Source organism: Trachymyrmex cornetzi, unplaced genomic scaffold (genome assembly GCF_001594075.2).
Source record: "Trachymyrmex cornetzi isolate Tcor2-1 unplaced genomic scaffold, Tcor1.1 scaffold579, whole genome shotgun sequence".
Taxonomy (NCBI): domain Eukaryota; kingdom Metazoa; phylum Arthropoda; class Insecta; order Hymenoptera; family Formicidae; genus Trachymyrmex; species Trachymyrmex cornetzi.
In genome coordinates, this window is record NW_017299892.1 from 1,732,270 (window position 1) to 1,752,130 (window position 19,861).

At 35.4% G+C, this 19,861-nt stretch overlaps 1 protein-coding gene across 1 annotated transcript; it reads left to right on the plus strand.

Annotated features, from left to right (window-relative positions):
* The first annotated feature begins 10,548 nt into the window (after positions 1–10,548).
* On the plus strand, positions 10,549–14,296 carry Y-y (yellow-y). The gene is made up of 7 exons (XM_018515609.1): positions 10,549–10,732; positions 11,443–11,743; positions 12,495–12,624; positions 12,776–12,938; positions 13,032–13,391; positions 13,787–13,975; positions 14,059–14,296. The coding sequence occupies exons 2-7, from the start codon at positions 11,467–11,469 to the stop codon at positions 14,230–14,232; spliced, it is 1,293 nt and encodes a 430-aa protein (XP_018371111.1). The 5' UTR covers positions 10,549–10,732; positions 11,443–11,466; the 3' UTR covers positions 14,233–14,296.
* Positions 14,297–19,861: the final 5,565 nt, after the last annotated feature.

Here is a 19,861-nt window from a genome sequence, read left to right on the forward strand (position 1 = left end):
TATCATCGGTAGAATAAATCAGAATTACTGTGATATGTACAACGTTGCATGATGTAATTGGATTTTATGTTATAGCTCTCGTTCGCGATTAACGATTGATTTATGTATTTGTCATGTTAATTTATCATCTTTATGCATATTAACTGTAATATTCAAGATACAGTGTGCAGATGATCGGACAATCAACAAGTATGACTTGCTTGTACATCAACGCTTCAATTATGGAATATTTCGCTTTTAATTCCTGGAATCTGACGTGCACACTGCGCTTCGAGCGCAGTTTAACAAAATGCTGGGAGTTTAGGCTGTCAGACAGTTTCACGATTGGTTGAATTTGCGAAACAGAGAATGAAGAAGGAGATGGAAAGGAAATAAATACGAAAATCGAGCGTGGAGTCAGTACGCGCGCCAGCCGCAAAGAAGTGAACCAAATTGGGGCTGTCGGAGGAGGAGAAAGGAAGGAGGATGGGCAAGATCTCGAGAGAGCTTGGTATTCTCATGCTCTCTACGCGGGGATCGGTAATTGCCTGGTCGTTGAAATCGCGTGCGAGTGACGATCGAGCCTGGACAAGGAGACGTGAGAGGGGGCGTAAGAATGTGCGGTGCACGTGCCTTTATTTATTTTGCATAATTAGCGCTGCATTGCCCAGGGTAACCGCGGAGGCCGGCAGGTTTTACAGCCGGACTTCTTTCTCAGGACCTGCCGCGGCGCGATTCCTTATGATTTGGCGAAATCTCTTTCCACTTTGTATGAATTAATTAGACCATGCTGTTAACAGCGCATAATCCTCGCGCTATGCTGTTAAGAAATTTTTTAACGAGCAAGTTTTGAGATTACTTCATCGTTAAAAATAATAAATATTAATCATTTATTTATATAAATTTTTTTGTATAAATTTTTATTTAATGTAATTTATGAAAAAGAAGTATCACTATCCTAATATTTACATAGGTTTTCTGTTTTTCTTGAAAGAAGTTTTATTGAGAATATCGTTTATAAGACTGATAAAAAATATTTGTAATTTCTAACTTTGATTTATTTCTATATTCTGTTTTCTTTATTTCGAATGTTAATTATGCTTAGCAGAAAAAACAACTGTTGTAAGAGTTTTCAATATGATTGGTCCTTGCCCTTATAGTCCTTCAACGGATCTAAATGCAAAGCCAATCACGTTAAAGAATTTTACGACAGTCGCAGAGCTATTTTTTCTGCTGAACGCAGACATTGTCTTGCGACGTTTCGCAATTTAATATCATTTGCATACATTCTTATAACACGACACCACATTTCTCGTCATTACGATATATTTGTGTGACTGCGCAGGTATATTCAAGACATAATATTATTTACCGAAGGAAGTCTATTTTCTTTCTTCGTTACCTTTGCAATTTCCGTAATTGCCCACACCCATTTCAAGCAACACATTGATGTCTCTCACCTCAAAGTAGAACGTTGCGTTTACCGAGGAGTCGAAAGTATGATTTGGAGTCGGAAGTAGTTGGGATAACACATATGTTGATGCAAATCAATCATACCATGCGACCGAGTTCAGTTCTTTTGACTTTGCTGAATATTTCATTTATGTTTGTTTCTTTTGAGATGTTAAAAAGACAACGTGAAGTTAAGAGTTTAAGGGCTGTCATTTGAAACGATGAATGGTAATTACATATTACATTATAAATTTTTTTATTATCTTTTAGGATCACAGCGATATAACATTTGACTTTTTATCACAGTGAATTCTATTTCGGATATTTTTAACATTGCAAATTTGAATTTGGAACGTCATAAATATCCGAAACGAGTATTACACAGACGAATTTTGACACTGCGAAAATTGGACGAATGCATAAAGGACCCTTCGTGGAATGCGAAGGGCGTAAGTGAGATGGCATTTCTTCCTCAAGGCTCTCTTCGCGGAGAAGTCCGGAGAATCCACGCAACGCCTTCCAACTCAAGTTTTATCGCCTTGTCTGGTAAAAGGCCTGAAATTTGGCCGGACGAATCCGGTTCGAAATTAGTATTCATTAGAGTTTCACGTGAGATTTTCAACGAGTCACGTGGGAATAATGAAGGTAAATGTGGGGTTCATCGTACCACTTGCTGCTCGGTCGTCTAATAGTCAGTCGACCCTTTCGTTCTTTCTAATACACTAACTACCGTACATATATCATTGTATTTTTTCCGCAACTTATTTTTGTTTGGAAATATGATTTGATAAGCACAGTAACGTGGTATAAAGAAGAAAGTTAAGCACAAATATGTGTAATAATACACTTTAATTTTCGAGTACATGAAAATAATTGACAATTTTTCTTCTAACAAACATATTCAATGATTACACGAACATATTCATTGATGCACATAAATAATATTTGTAACAATGTAATTCTTAATTTCTATAAAGATTATTAAAATAGAGGTCATGATTGATAAGAATTTAATCTTCCGCCCTATGTATTCCTCGATCGTAAATTTGTTTAATTATGTTATAAATCGAGAGCTGATTGATCGTGAAAATTAAATATAATGAAATTTGAGAGAAGGGGAAAAACACTAATAATTTGGAGTTACGAGATAACATGTTTCCTTCCTGGGCATAATTACATACGGGTATATTAATTATCAGTGAGATCGTTAAAAACCACTGGTTTAAGAGACTTCCTTTTGCGTACGCGGCTTTTCGATGAGCAGAGATCCGTCCTTCTCTTTCTCTCCTCGATATTACTTCTGCACGCGGCTACTCTTATTATTCATTGACGCACCTTTTTTTACGATCTGTCACGGCCGTCTCTTCCGGATATATAAAACAACGGCCTTTTTGGAAACTTATTGGGTAAAAGCAGTGTATGCCGCGCGCGTCGAATTTTTACCGAGGCGGCAACGAATTTTGTTGCCGATGGTCGGCCGTTTGATCTCATTTCAGCGAAATAAAGCAACAGAAGCCGAGAAACTCGTCGGTGCCGCTGAGAGACCGGTTGGATATAAACAGCATTGCGGAAGCTTCGCGCGCGAGCGAGCGCGCGTGTCCAGTCACCTGTATCATTACTTCTTTGCTGAAACGTCTCTATCCATACCTGCAGACGCGTTCTTATTTCCTAAGTAAGCGAAGAAAAAATAAAATCTTGTGCCCACACGCAACTGCATAATTGCGTACGAATAGCCGCGCGACTTAGAAATCAGAACTGTTATTTCTTTTTTTTTTCTCCACTTTTGTCCATACTATAATTTTGTACTCAAAATATTTAAATAAGATGTATGTGCATTATTTACTTTTTACACACACACACACACACACACATTTATTTAAATATTTTATATTTAATACTCACTCTTCTCATTGAAGAGCATTTTAGTCTTTTCACTCGAAAATAGAATCTAAAAGGAAACGAAGAGGAAATTTTTCCGATATTATAGTAACATATAGTACCATCATTTTCAGCATAAATTACGTTATTAAATACAGTATTTTTAAATTTACATTACTACTACTCGATATTACTGTGAATTTTCTCTCTTATATCGTGTTCTTTTATCTTTGAAGAAAACAATACCGGCTAAGAGGTCTAAGTTGGCCGCGTGCCGCGGCACACGCGCAAGAATCCCACCGCTTTACCTCCATAAAGATTCTTCGGAGTCACCGCTAATAAGCTCTAATCATTTCCTTTTGTGTGGAAATCGAGATGCATTCCCCTGAGACGTATACTTTGGTATAGCTTCCGGAGTGATGTATGACACGCGGCACCTGTCCCCTTAAACTGCTCCACACTGGACACCCTTAAAGTGCTCCGCACTGAACGGTGCCCCTTGGTACCGTTTCACGACGTACCGATGAATTTTATGGGTAGTCTAATGAAGTCGTTTTAAAACTCGCCACCCAGGACCGCGGCGATCTTATCGTGACTTAATTGGACAAACCGTATTTCATCAGAGCCGAATCTGCGGTCAGGCAGCCCACTTCATCTACCTTTTATACCGTCAGAGCAACCACTATTCGTTCATCTCCCTTGAATATTTGGATATACTAATAGTCTAACGATTGCAACAATCACCGCCACAAACCATTTAGAAGGGATATAAAATATCAGTGTTTAGAATGGTTAACGGTTTAAGATGACCATTTTATCATTAATGTTTAGCTAGATGAGTTTTCAAAGTACCCAAAACTCCGGGTAGTTGACGCGTTTAGATATTTTATGTTGATCTCGAGACCTTCTCTATAAGAGAACCATAATCGTTCCATTTACCGTGATATCATTGACGTTCTTTCGAGAGATTTATTTTTGCTGTGCATCACTCATCATTTTTTTGCTCGTATCAACGAAATTCGATGTTTGATAATAATCTTCCTTTGAGTTCTTTCACGCGCGTAATTGTTTTCTCTTTTCTGTCTCCATCTTATCTTTATCCTCACTTTTCGGGCTACTTACATCTCTGATCTTTGTTTCCCCGCCTTCGTCCTCTTCTTCTATTCCCACTCGTCTCTTCTCCTTTCTTATCCTATCTGGCAGAACAGCCTGTGTTCGTTAGCTCGTGCACCTGTACACTTCGCGACACACAGATTTCTCCCTCTTGATTTGTTCACAATCACAAAAAAGACATCCCACTTTATTGTTCTATGTATATAATTGATCTTTTGTAAGAAAATAACTATTACAATTTTTTTTTTCATATTATATTGTTCTTAATTATTGTAATATTGAGATATTAAATTAAATATTATCACCTATTATATATATATACATATATACAACGCTTTTTATTCGTTGTTTTTAAATAGAAACATTTAAAGATTGCACGCAACAAATTTTATCGGTTACTGTACTTGATGCCTGATTCTTTTTTATCTTATTTATATGGAATTGTTTCTGTTATTTATAAAGATTTCCGTGCAAGGTGCGAGAAATGATCCAGGGTTTAACGGCAACTTGAAGCTCGGCATGGCTTTTGGACGAAACCGAGGCTGTTCGCCTGCACACGAAATGAAACTTGTGCACCTGCCTCGTTCTGCCAAGCTCTCTGCCCCTTTTCTCGTTCGTAATAATGTAATATTTGTGGAAGCCAGAGAACTATATTAAATATAATATAAGCTATAAACAACATAGCAAATTTACAGCAATACGAGGGATCAGACATAAATATGAGAGTGCGGTTTTGTATAAAGAAGTTCTGACATAATGGATCTCTATTAAATTGCTGTAACTCATGTTGTAACAATTTAATCTAAAATATGTTAAAATTATTTATAATTTGGGTTTAGACAAGTAAGATTTTTTAGTAATATTTTTTTATTTATTTATTGTTAATTTTGATTTTAAGTGGATAATTTAAAACGAATATATATTGTTCATCATATGCTGACGCTATTCATGCTATTACTACAACTACCGTTACCGCTATTAATCATTTGAATGATTGATACGTGTCATGTGCAACAGGCATTGGACTCCTCTACTTCCCTGCTTCCTCTTATCTTATTTTAAGCGACTAAAATATAATCGAAAGGAACCTGCTGTGTATATTAGTATGTACACTTCTCATGCCTTCCGAACGGCAACGGTGAGTCCCACTGGCCTTGCAACCCTGTGGGCCCCCTCGCGATCAATCTTATGGGCGTTTCCTCCCCACTGATGGAAAGCTGATGCGCGTGCCAGAAAGTGCGAGCCACACAAAAACACGTGCCACGAGTTGTGGATCTTCTTTATCTTTTTATTTCATGAATGTCTGTTTCTTTTAAGACAGTACCACTTTTCATTTCTTCCTACCTTCTTTTATTATATAATTCCTATGAGGAATTTAAAAAATTAGTTTAGCCGATATATTTTACATCATCATGTCTAATCGAAAGTAATTGTTTTTGATAACGAAAACTTTAATGAAAGTTGATTAATACTTTCTGATTGAATGATCGTATATGCATATTTTTAAGTTTTTTTTTTTTTTCAAAGAAGAGACTTTAAATTGTCAATCGACATAATTTCTTTTTCAAAACTAGGATTGAAATATAAAATTTTCGAAAATTTTATTCTTTTTTGAAAATTTTATTTTATTTTTGTCACTTGCAAAAGGTTTTATAGTTGTGAGATACGTATATACATTGTTATGTACATATATATTGCTTTTGGTACCATTTGACGATACATAAATTTACACTGCACCGCGTGACGAAATCCACTTCCTATTCCAATTCCACTTTCCATTACTTCATCCAGTTTGCTCCCGTTATAACATGATCTCTGTAAAAGGAGAAACCAATCTACTCTGCCATTAAATCAGCTTGATACGGACTTGTTGGCAACCCGTTTTGTCTGATGTCAAGGTGGTTGCTGAAAGTTCAGGCGTTGCCACTAATTCATCTTCCTGAAAAATACGTCTCATATGTAATCAAATAATATCTTTAAATTTTAGTATCGCAGGAATGAAGTTGCTTCAAGTGTTGCATTGTGGTTCTTGGCTTTAATATAAAAAATAGTTTGTATATATACACACACATACACATATACATATATCATTCACGCGTTTCACCAACATTTTTTATAAAGACATTTATTAAAAGTCGAAGTAACTACTTTGTCTTACTTGCATATCCACAATTGTCCATTTAAACGAGGTCAATCTTCTGGAGCCGAACCGCTAATTTCTTGTTGCACAATTGGATCCGCAAATGACGAACTTTCCTTACATCGTTCGTGTTATTATGGTTTTACTTGCGGACTTCACTGTTATTTCCCTTCAATTTGCAGCTGCGACTCATACAAAACTCATAGGAAGACCGTGTATACCAATTATTTCATTATAATCAGATCTCGGAGACTAATGATTGCAATTTGTCTGAGACCTTCAGAAGTACCGCTCGCCAAATACGTCGATGACTCGTATGTAAAATTCTGAGCTCGGGGGCAGAGATTTATTCTCGAGCGCGTGGCGCAAATGAAATTAACGAGTACTGCAAATGTTGTTCATTCATGTTTTACGTGTCGCAATGAACCACAAAAATTGTTAAATATGGGAATATGAAATAATATTTACGAAGGTTATGTTAAATTTTTATTTACCTTTATTAAGATACTAACATTATGTATATTATCATTGTTATCAATTTTATTATGATTCACTGTTGATGTTATCCGAAGAGAAGGATAGCAAATTTAATTATACTCCGCGATAGGTAAAATAATTAAACATAAAATCCTGCTAAGCATCAGCGATGATCACAATTACACTTTAAAAAAAGCTTACACTACATTGATGTAGGATGTACGTAGTAATTACACATACAATACATCAGTGTTATGTATTCGTACGTTCCCCAATAATTACCATGGAACGCAAACCGTGCAATTAGCCGCGTGGTTGAATTAGCGGATACATTATGGCAGTGTACATATAATACCCAGGAGTATCCACAATATTATATTTTCCCGCGATACTACCGTCTGGTTACCACTCGCTCCACTTTCTAACTTAAACATATCGCAATATGTTCTCCTCGAAAAAGCTTCCAATAGTAATAACATTTTTCCGAAAATCTGTCTTGATGTAACGCGAGTATTAAATTCATTGATCTTTCACCGTCGCAAATTGCGAATGCACTCAACTGACCGGATGAAAATTCCGAAAGTCTCGAAATTTTAATAGCACGTAAAACGCGTCTGATGAAAGAATAATGAGAATGGTGAGACGCTGAGATTCAAGCGCATGTGGCCACTTTTAAATTATCATGTCAACTGGAAAATCTGCAAGCGATCCGGAAAGCAATCTAGGCAGCCTTGATAGGGCGATCTATGATCACAAGAAAGTGACTTGACGAAGTCGATCCTTATTAACTTCGCGGCTGTAACGAAAGTCGTAAGTAGATTATACGAACGACCAATGGAGTTAACGATGATTGATAAGAACATGCCATGCACCGACCACATCGTGAACTTTCATTTATTCATTGCATGACTGTTAATCAATTAAATTATGCAAAATTCATGGATCTAGTTCATAAAAAGATATTAAATCTAGACAAATTACTATACATTAAAATAGTACTGTCCGTTCAATTTCAAATAATCTTTCTGTTTTGACAACGATAAAAGGTGAACGTAGTTCAATGTAGGCAAGAAGATATTAAAATTAGTTATACGCTTGGCGCGAATACATGTTGTACATGTCGTGTCACTCTGTCACGCGCGCAATTTTAATGTTTTTAACATTAATGTAAAGCTGCTTATTGGTAATCATAAACGCAAAATTGACGTGTAATTTTTATTTGTGCTGCAAATTATTTGCGCTTCTGACGATGATAGATCAGAAGCCGCCTGGATTTTTGATTGCTACGAAAATAGGAAGTGGATATGTACCAAATTACGATATATCTCGTTCTCAATGATTTTTCTCAAATCATTGACAACTTATAACCATCGTAATAACTTGGAAAAAAAACAAAAAAAACGAATGTAACTTCCTGACTACAACTAAATTGAACTGAAACTGGAAGTGAAAACTTCTCAAAGACACGATGTTGGATTCACGCTGAATTACTTGCACAGACTCGCATATTTCGCCATAACGCAGCGCATTAATTTGACCGTACATTGCAATTCGGTTTACCGTTAATGTCGCGCGTCATCGATAATTAAGCCGGAATAATATTTTTCACCCGCCGGCAATTATTCATTTTCGTAAATTCTGATTGCGCCCTTCAGGAAGGGCGCGCTGATTAATGAAACACGGCGAAGTGGGCGAAGGGGATAGGAAAGAACAGAGGTGAAAGGGGCGAGTAAGGAGAAGAGAGCTGAACGCAATTTCAGCCGTCAGTTCGCGCGGGAAGATAACGGAGTGCCCTCGGGAATTTATTCTCGGGAGCCGATCATCCGTGAGACAGACGGCGGCTTTTTGTCGTCACCTCGTTATGGCTAACGAATGACTTTCCTGCCTCCCCGAAACCTCAATGCCCGCCCGCGTTTCCACGTTCATCGCGCATCCGCGAACGACGTTCCGGAGATTTATGAATTTAATTAAATCGCTATCAGATTCAATTTAATCGTTGCATCGTTTGCGCGGCTAATGCCGAAATAATGGCCATCGATCGTAAATGCATCGATATAATTTATGATTTGTAGAAATCTTGTTTGCATTTCGCTGTCATTGCGAATAGCAAGTCTAACCGGATTTTATTTAATTATGGTCACATTTAGCACGTTAATTAGTCCACAACTTGCAGTTTACTTGTGAACTAGTCATAATATGAAGAAAAACGAGAGAAATCGTGACCAGTTAGTTAGCTTGCTAGCCATTTTTGTTGCGCCTATTAATTATACTGTGATGTGTTATGTGCTAATTATAGTTACGAAAGTATCTCGAATAGATCCTTTTAAGGATTAAATATATCACCTCTTACTTAATAGCTAAGAAATTATTTCTTTCTTTAATTTGCGACTGTCAGATTCAAAAATTTACAAGTGAGACAATTACAGAAACACAAAAAAATAATGTGAATTCTTATACAACAAAATATAAACAAGAATTAGATAAGACTAATGAGAGTCATACGCAGTTGTAAGAACGGTGAGATAGGCGAAGCAGATAAATCTCAGGTGTTGCTGCACTGAAAAAAATTTCTGGTTGAAAATGGACGAATCAGAAATTTCTGGTTAAATTTATTAGAATTCTAGTTGAGATAACCAGAATTCTGGTTGATACTATATTTCTGGTAAAATCTACTAGAATTCTTATTTTTACCAGAATAATTATATTAATCAGAATTCTAGTTATCTCAACTAATTGCCAGAAATGCGGCATACATTCCACTCAATGGAAAACGATAAAAAACGAAGCTCAGAAATATTCGTTTTTTATCGTTTTCCATTGAGTGGAATGTATGCCGCATTTCTGGCAATCTGCAAGTGACTTGCTCTCAATGGAAGTTTTTTGATTTTGTATTCGCTGAGGATGACTCCAAAAGGAGCTGAAACGTTCGAAATAATTGAAGATAATCAATAACATCTGAGATTTATCTGCTTCACCTATCTCTCCGTTCTTACAACTGCGTATGATTCTCATTAACCTCATCTAATTTTTATTTATATTTTATTGTTTAAGATTGAGAGTCCTTATTTATATATTTTATATTTATATATTTATTTAAATTGTTTTGTTTGAATTCTTATAACTTGTATTAAACATTGAGATGGCAATAATCTTATTTCTAAGTAAAACAATTTAATAATCAACCCCAAATTTGTGACTCAGATATAATTTAATAAAAATGAGACATTTTACATAGGAATGTTTTACAACAAATTATAATTATCTAAAAACATGTTTCGGTACTAAAGCGTTAAGGCACGCGTGAAATCCCCCTTCCCCAATCAATTAAATTGACGTGTAGAAACGCATAAGTGCAGGTGCATATGATATCCGTACTGGTTGACGGCTTGGAAAGTATGCGAACATAGGTGCACTCACTGATACCAAGATGCATTTCTCTCCGTACGGGGGCATAAGTTTCCACGTGATATGGGGCATGGTTTCGCACCAGGGTTGGGTGCCATATATATGGCGAGCATTTTGCAGAACACGCAGTTTAGAATTGAAAGAGCGACGGCAAGTTTCTAGGAGATTGAAACTCAATCCTCCGTTAGTTCCGTCACGTTTTCCTCAGAACTTTATTGACTGACATCTAGGTTATTCCTGCGATAGAAGATCCAGACTGATGCCGCATTCGATTGTTGGATAAACGCAGTAAATACATGGAATTCGACTTATTAACATTCAATATATTTATCGTGTAAATTTAGTCGTTACTGGAGAAGATATATTTGATTTGTCAACTTTAAATAAATTTTGACATCACTATCTAATTAAATTTATCTTTACAATATTGCGGTAGAAAGTTAATTCTTTCATATTAATATATTTTGTATTCGAAATGAAATGAAATAAATGTTACACTTATATAATGCATATAATATCAAAACCAATTAGAGAAATGATAAGTAATTATCATTAGTAAATATATGTCATAATACTTTATTCCTTTTACGGAGGGATTTTTTTATAACGACATATAAAATCGATAATCTTTCTTGCAAATATATATACATGTGCACGCGTATCGTATTAAAAATGTTAAGTGCTAATATATGTCTACTGCTTGTGTAAAAACGTATTAAATGACGTGTACATATCTATTAAGATATTGGATATTATATATGTACAGGCAGTTAACATTTTTCTGCAGAGTTTTTAGATAATTTATTATTTTTATATATCACAGACATAAAATTTTAATCAATAATCTTACAATTAGTTTGATGTATGTATACAGTACCTATACGGAATATTTATATAATATTTATGAATATGTAATATTTATTTGTTATTTTCCTAAGAGAATTATTAGATAATGATATTTTTAAGAGATAAATAGACAAATATATTTCTGTACACAGAAAGGGAGAGATTGAATAACAAAAATGAGAAATTATTGCATCTGGAATTACATCCTTGTCTCGATCTTTCTATTACTACGAATTGGAAACGTCGATGGAATTCAAATATGGGGCATGCAGTTTGGACGTGCTCCGCTTTTGGAGAAATTCACCTGGAAAAAAATGGATTTCGCTTATCCCGACGAGCGCAGCCGACAGTTAGCGATAGCAAGTGGTGAATACGTGCCGGAGAATTCTCTGCCAGTTGGCATCGAAATCTGGAGGAATAAGCTATTCGTCACGATACCACGATGGCGCGATGGTGAATGTCCGAAATATTAGTCATTAATTATGGCTTCGCTATTGTCTCGATTAACATCTTATGACGCGACAGACAAATGAATCCTTTGCCAAAAACGAGGCGCGATGCTTCAAAGTCATGAACCGGAAGCAGACGCCGGCATAATACGCGGAAGATCGCCATAGGAGGTACACGCCTCGATTCCTGTCTGAGCGACTTCCGGCCCGCGACAAAAAGCGCCGAAAACCGCGAGTGTGCGCTCAATGGGAGCGTTTCTGTCTTTGTCGACCTCCGCCTCCACCTTCATGGTTCCTCCGACACTCTCTCCCTCTCCTCTGCTTCACGAGGGAAGGGAAACACGGCGACGAACGGGTTTATTCAAGCTCTCGCTGCCCTTTATTCACTCCATCTTTTTGCACGCTCTATGTTTATTATATACGTTGGCGCGCGCCACCGTTTTTTGTGTCGCACAAAGACCGGACAATGACGGCGGCACGCTGTGTAAGATCTTTAATGTTCTACCCTTTCGTCTCCCCTTCACTTCCTTCGGAGAACCTCACGGACTCTTCGCAATTCCTTCCTTTCACGCATTCCTTAGTTTCTCTTGCAGCTTTCTTTTTGCACCATTTAGTTGCGAATCAATGTTCGCGTTTTATCTTGCACTTTTTTAATACTTTACATACTAATTATTATTGATTCCAAAATTAATTATTTAAATTCGTAGATAAGATGATAATGTAACAATAGATTCTGAGTAACGTTTTGTACATAGGAATACCGTCTACGTTGAATTATATACCGTTGGATGCTAATCAAGGTAGATCGCCGAAGCTTATACCTTATCCAAATTGGGTCCAAAATAAGGCGGGTGATTGTGGTAATGGATTGACCACTGTTTACAGGTGACAAGAAAGAAAATTTAATCGATCTTGATCGAAATATATACTAGATTCTAGAAGTATCTAAAATTTCTTTATTTTTTTCTTTATTTTCTTTATTATTTCTTTATTTAATGTTAATAAATTTATAAATTTGTTAAGTATTTTTTTCCAGGATTCACGTAGATGTATGTGATAGACTGTGGGTGTTAGATACTGGAACAATAGGAATTGATGAAACAACTGTACAAGTTTGTCCTTATACTTTGAACGTGTTCGATTTGACCACAGATAAGTTGCTGAGACAATACAGGCTCAGATCGGAAGACATTAATCAAGTATAGTTCTTTTCACATTGGACTTGTATTTTACGTGATCTTTAAAATTTTTAGTTGATTTCAATTTTCAACTTTGCAATTTTTATTATATAGAACACTTTTATCGCCAACATCGCGATTGATTTGGGAAAAGGCGGTTGCAACGATGCTTTCGCTTATATGTCCGACGAACTTGGCTACGGTTTGATCGTGTATTCGTGGCAGCAAAATACATCCTGGCGAATAACGCATAGTTATTTTATGCCGGATCCTCTGACGGGTGATTACAATATAGGAGGCTTGAATTTTCAATGGGGAACTGAAGGTATTTTTGGAATGAGTCTGTCGCCAATATTAGCAGACGGCTATCGGACACTTTTCTTTCATCCCCTTAGCAGCTATCGAGAATTCGCGGTATCCACGAGGATTCTAAGAGACCAGCAGTTGTCTCAAAACAGTTATCACGAGTTTCAGGTATTTCTTTTAATATCTTTATCACGATCATATTTTGAAAAGGTTTTATTTTTTATTTTGGATGGAATTTAGACTTTTTAGAACTGTTACAATAAATCTTTGCGTCTGGTTTTGATTATATACCGACATTACGTTCTTTTATAAAATGAAAAGAAATTATTTTAGATACTTTGAGATTTGATAATTGCAAGATATTGTTCAGTAGATTCCTTATGTTTTTGTTTTTTCTTTATCTATTTCCTTTTTTAATCTGTTATATCTTTTCATATTTTTATAGCAATATCCTATAATTTATTTAACTTCCCTTTCTGAATTTGATCTGTCATCTGTAATTTTTTTTTTTACAAATAAAATATAATTATCGTTATCTCATTATTTATTTTTGTTTGATGTAGGTGTTGTCGTCGAGAGGTCCGCTCTCTCATTGCACAGCATCCGTTATGGATGAGAACGGACTTCAGTTCTTCAACTTGATTGATCAGAACGCAATCGGCTGTTGGAATTCTATGTTACCTTATGCGCCAATCAATCAGGCTATCGTTGCCAGACACGACGAGGCTTTGATATTTCCAGCAGATATCAAGGTGCTCGGTACTCTGTAATTAAGACTAATTATCTACTATGAAGCCCCATCATCTTCATTTACCCTCGCTTACTCTTACCATAGGTAAAACGCGGTTTACTCTGGATCATGTCTGATCGAATGCCGATCTTCTTGCTGTCATCCCTGAATTACACGGATGTGAACTTCAGAATACTCACCATGCCGGTTCAAACGGCAATCGCCGGGACGGTCTGCGACAACATCCTGTGGAGATTTACTAAGAATCAAATTTGGTAGTATTCACATTTCTTTCACTATGTATAGATTTCCACACTCGATTTACGGTATAAAATCGTCAGTTGCAATTGAGAATCTTTACGCGTTTGAGAATGTAATTTTTAGTAAACTGAAAAAGGTGACAATCACATAAATATTTAAACGTATTCCCCTCCATATCTACATAATTTTCTTTCTAAGCGTGAAGTTTTTCGGATGTGTCTGATAATATAAGAAACGACTAGCTTCGGTTTATGCGGCGCGAAAATAGCGAGCGGATTGGCGTGAATCAGCATCGGCGTGCCCCGCAGGAGCCAAATGGTCTAACGAGGGCCCATTAGTTTTGGCCCTCGTTTCCGATAATTTGAAGCCAAACGGCGGCCGTTCCTGCAGCCTGATATACGATCCGATATTGCTTCCTTCGAAAATTATCCGTTTCACGCCCCCGCCCGTAAAATATGGCCACGCGCCTCGTCTGTTTTCATGGAGGCCGTAGGATTAGAACTTTCTTTCTCTCCGGGCGACGCGATGCACGCAAGTTTCTGTTGCGTTTTACGTTCGGCGGGTTTACGCTCCGAAGTAATCAGGGTCTATTGAAGCGCGACGAGCCAAACTTTGACGTAAAAACTATCATTATATCGTAATATTAATATTTCTTGATTTATTATGTTCTGGCTATACACCGCGCGAATGTATTGTGCGTGATCTACTCGTTGGAGCAGCTAGTCGATGATTTACGCATAGATCACAAGTGAGATCTATCTCCGAGTTGTGAGCGCAGCCCTAAAATTTACGTGGCTGCGGCCCCGAAAGATCCGCGGTCGAGATGCACGCCTCGAATGCTAATTCTGAGGATCGATAAATCGGCAGATCGCGGCGTTCGGGACTAACTGGCGATTAGAGGGCAAGCAGATACACGCCTCGCCGATTGTCCATCGCGATATCGGCGCGTTTTCAATTTGGAAAAGGAGTCTTTTCGCGTGCTGCATCCCGATCGTGATAAGCCGGAATCTTAATGGCTCCGGAGCTGTCTCGTTAGCGCCTGGACCACGTGCATTGCGGATCGAAGAAGATCGATCGAATCTGTAATGAATTAGATACGCGCTTGGGGCTTGCCTGGAAAGTCGATTTCCTTATCTCTTTTATTATCGGAGCATTATTACAGTATGATGATGCAGCAGGAAAAATTGTCCACGCGTAATCTTTAAATCTTTTTGCAATGTGATAATAAGTAGAGTTGCATCATATCAATGAATATTAATGACATTACTGACAAATAATTTGAACGTAATATAATTTGATGGCAATGAGAACAATAGTGTACTCCGGCGTATAATTTATGTATCTAGATTAGCTTGTGCTTTAGATTTTCTGTAGGGCGTTGCCCATCGCTTCATGGACGCGAGTCGTAAAATCACCTTTGAGTGATGAGAAAAAATGGGAAGGTGCGAAGGGCCACATTGCCTGGAGGTAAACATAAAAAAAATTGGTCCGAAACTGCTGTGCTGATTACATGTTATATACGAAAATCTGCCGTCACAATGGCGTGTTCAAAAATTACCGAATCCAAATTTTCGCAAAGAATCCATTTTTAAGAAATAAATTTTATTGTATAGAATATATCTATATTATTTATATGATAATTTTTTTGTTATAATTTTGTAAAATATTCACCATATTATTATTTATTTTTTTGTAGAAATTACAAAACTATAAGAAAATTAATTAATTCTCAAATATAATTTACTGTATATGCATATATTATATATAGTTAATAATATATGTAGTAAAAATTTAGTTATATCCCTGATAAAAGTAAGTCACATTGCACGACCTATTTGAAATGTTTAATATTTAATATGTGAGAAAGTTGATAATATTGAGGCAAGAGCGGAAATTTTCTCGATACGCCACTGAAGCGAAGATCGGCTGGTCAAATTTCAGGGCGAATAAAAGTACACGACGGCCGGATTTCAAATCGGCGCTATCCTTAGGTTTGTTTTAAATTAACACCTACCCCGCGTGAACGCATGGGCACAAAGCACATTTTAACACCTTTTTAAAAGGTGGCTGCACGGCGGCCGTCCGCTGTTTTTTTTTTTTTCATCGGCGCCAGTAATTATGGGGTACCGGCGACGACGTGAGTCTCGTTATAAGTTACTCTCAGCCATTCTCGTATCTTCCCCAATCTTTTTGATTTATTTCAGTCTGACTGAAATAGAGAGGCTCTTCTATTTCTTACGGCCGAAATCTCGTTTACTTCCGCGAGAATGCAAAATAAAAATTACGCTAACGTTGACGGTAAAAATCACTGTCACGAGTGTCATGACATTTAAATCACTGTCACTTCCTAAAGATAATATATAAGAGAGAGACAGGAATTTTCTTATTAACTCAAACAAAATTTCGTTGTCTAAAACATATTATCTGTTTTAAATCTGTTGCTAATTATGTTAATAATTTGCTAAAATAAAAGAAATTATAAATTATAAATTATTTAAATTAACTTAGAAATACCTATATAAATAGTAAATTATTTTTAGTAATGCTTTTAATTGTCCCTATATACATTTTGTGTGTCATCAAATTATATGTCCGTTTAAATTTTATCTGTCCGTAAGAATATTGCAATTTTAAAATAAAGAACAATTATTTAATATTAAACGTCAAAACTGTGTGCGTAAGCACAAAGGATACAGTATTTTTTGCTTAAGATATTATAAATGTGAAAACGATAAAAGTATTTCTGGAGGAATAGGTGCTTCCATCTATATAAAGAACTTTCAAGGTGAACACGCGGCAGCCTCAACCGAGAACTGCGCGCATGTAACATTTAACTAATACTGTCTCTTTCATGTGCTGCCTCTATAGAAACCATGAAGAAATATGATAAATGCAATTGGAATGATTACGATTTAATAATATGCGTATATGAAACGTATTATACAATTATTATAAAAGAAAAAGATCATACAGTTATTTATTAATATAATTAGAAGTACTCTTGCTTATATACTTTATTACTATAAATTAAAATAATATTTAAATTTGGCAGATATTTGCAGCTATATTATATTGTTTCTATAAAAAGAATTATTGCATTCGGATAATATTTATATAAAAAAAGAAAATTATTTGTTAATCTTTAACTGCTCCCGTGAATCAGATAACAAACGAAGAAATATAGTTGCTCATGTATAATTACTTTTTATTCGTATCATCAATAGCACGATAGTCTAAATTAGGTTTTAACCTTCTTCAAGGAGAAAGGAATAGTCCAAATCAGACCTTGGTTTTCCTCAATTTCTTTGAAAATTTTAATAACATTTTTAATTTTTACAGAACACTCAAAAAAGTAATCTTGCAGTTACAGCGAAAATGATCTAAGTACGAAAAATAGTTAAAATAAATAAATTTTTAACAAGTAGTGCGATATTGGATATGTATTGCATCTAATCATATAGATGACAGAAATAGAATTTAGATTTGTGTTATAAATTCTATGTGTATGATACATAATTTTCTATCAGATACAAAAAACATAATACTACAATTCTAGCTGGATCAGCAAAATATTTTTCGGACCTACATTTTAATGCCGGTTCCGAACGGCTGGTTAAGAGAGGTTCTTACACATATTCTTAGTGGCATATAGATACTCTCGGTGATTTGCCATTGTCTTTTGAAATGTAGCAATCGAATAAAAATCCAATATTTCTGGCTGGATTTGAACCTGGGTCTTAGAAAGCATAGCAAACAAATTAACTCGCAACTCTTTAGACTTTAGGCTATAATCGCCACGTTTGTTTATCAATTCTCTTAATTTCTATCATATCTTCTAAATTACGTTCTAAAAATTAATAAAAATTGAATCTTAAAAAACCGAGTTTTCAAATTCTAAACAATTGAAAATATGAACAGTGGGGACTTACACTTTAAAAAATGCAAACAAATTTAAAAAAAATGGAAAATTTTGTACAATTATAATTTTAATATAAATTTAATTATAATCTGCTAATTTATGTGAAGTTTAAAATGGATTTATAATTTCGAGAATAGTATGTTATAAATTTAATATGGAATGTTAAAAGCTTGCAATGAAGATTCCTGCGCTTTGATTAATCAAAAATTAGCTTTGTATCAATCAAAGAAGTTATACATGAAGTGTTGTTCGTTAAATCCAGTAATAAGCCAAAATATCTCATTAAGCATATATTTGTCTTGCTAAACTAATTATCTATAATTTCGGAAAATTCCCTACACCGAGCTTGAACTAAGAGTAAGTTTAGCTTCCATATACGCACCAAACTTATTGTCATTATGCATACCGCTTCATACATATGCAACCGCCATAATTTTAACTTAATGCAAACTCTCAAGATAATTCCTCTTTTGTAAATTGTAAAAATTATAAGGATCTGAAAAATAATAGAAATAACCTTATGTAGAAGACTAGTCATCTATTTACGTCATCTATTTAAGCTCAATAGCAGTCTTAAATAGCTAGTGAAGAGGAATTGTAATCAAACACACAGTTAGGCACATGTGTGAGTGTAATGCAATTTTAGAATTCGGGAGGAATCTCTTTGAAATATATAAACGCCGCTTGTGGCTGTAGCCACACTGTAGCTACATACGTTGAAATTCATTATACTAGTCTGCAAATAAAAGAAATGGCTTTGTGCGTAATGAAAAAAAAACATAAAAGGGAAACTTATTGACGTATTTGGTTTTATTTTAACTGTGATGTATCTATAGTTCATAGCAATAATAAATTTAAGTTAAATACTTTATTTGTATAAAATTGTATTTGCGAAAATATTTCAACACAGTTAAGCAACAACTCCAATAAATGAAATATTTAATGGTTGAAGTACCAGTTTAAAGTACGGCGAACGATAAAATATTAAAAAAAATCTTTTACGTGTTTGAATAGTCAATGAAACTAAATTTTAATGAATGACATAATTTGTTTATATGTCTTAAAGAAAATGAAAGTGCCGGTATTGCAATATCTAAAATAGTTTTTTCTCTTCGTTTAATATGCTCAATATGAGAAATTTCTAAAGAAAATCAAAAATTATTTCTTAAATAAAAAGAAGAAAACTAGACCATTAAGTTTTAACTATTCAAATTATATTAACTTTTCAAATTATTTTTTATTAGATTTTTTTTTCTAAATGGATGGTTACTTTGGAAATGACAAATGGAGCTTTCTCCTTGTCATATCGCATTTAGCAGATGTGTTGAGATTTAGGGTTGCATCCGACATTTGGCCCGGAATTGCTGCTCGGAAATTCCGCGCATTTACAACATGTCGGTATAAATTAACTTAATTGGAGCGCAATATTGCATATTTACTGGAACAATGCGGATTAAAGGAAGTTCCGTACCATTAGACAATGCATTATGTATCATTCCAAGCTTGATTTAAACTACTTTTCAGCAATGCTTTTCGCATAATAGGACCGTATGCTTGCTGTATCTCGCGAAAAGTCGACCTGTGTAATGTTTATACAACAGTTCGACGCAGAGTACAATATAAAATACGCGTACAATACAAACCATGTAATATTGAATTCTCTTCCTTGAGATTACGAGAGTAAATTTAAACTGAAGTATTTATCTGTGGGAGGGGGGGGGGGGGGGG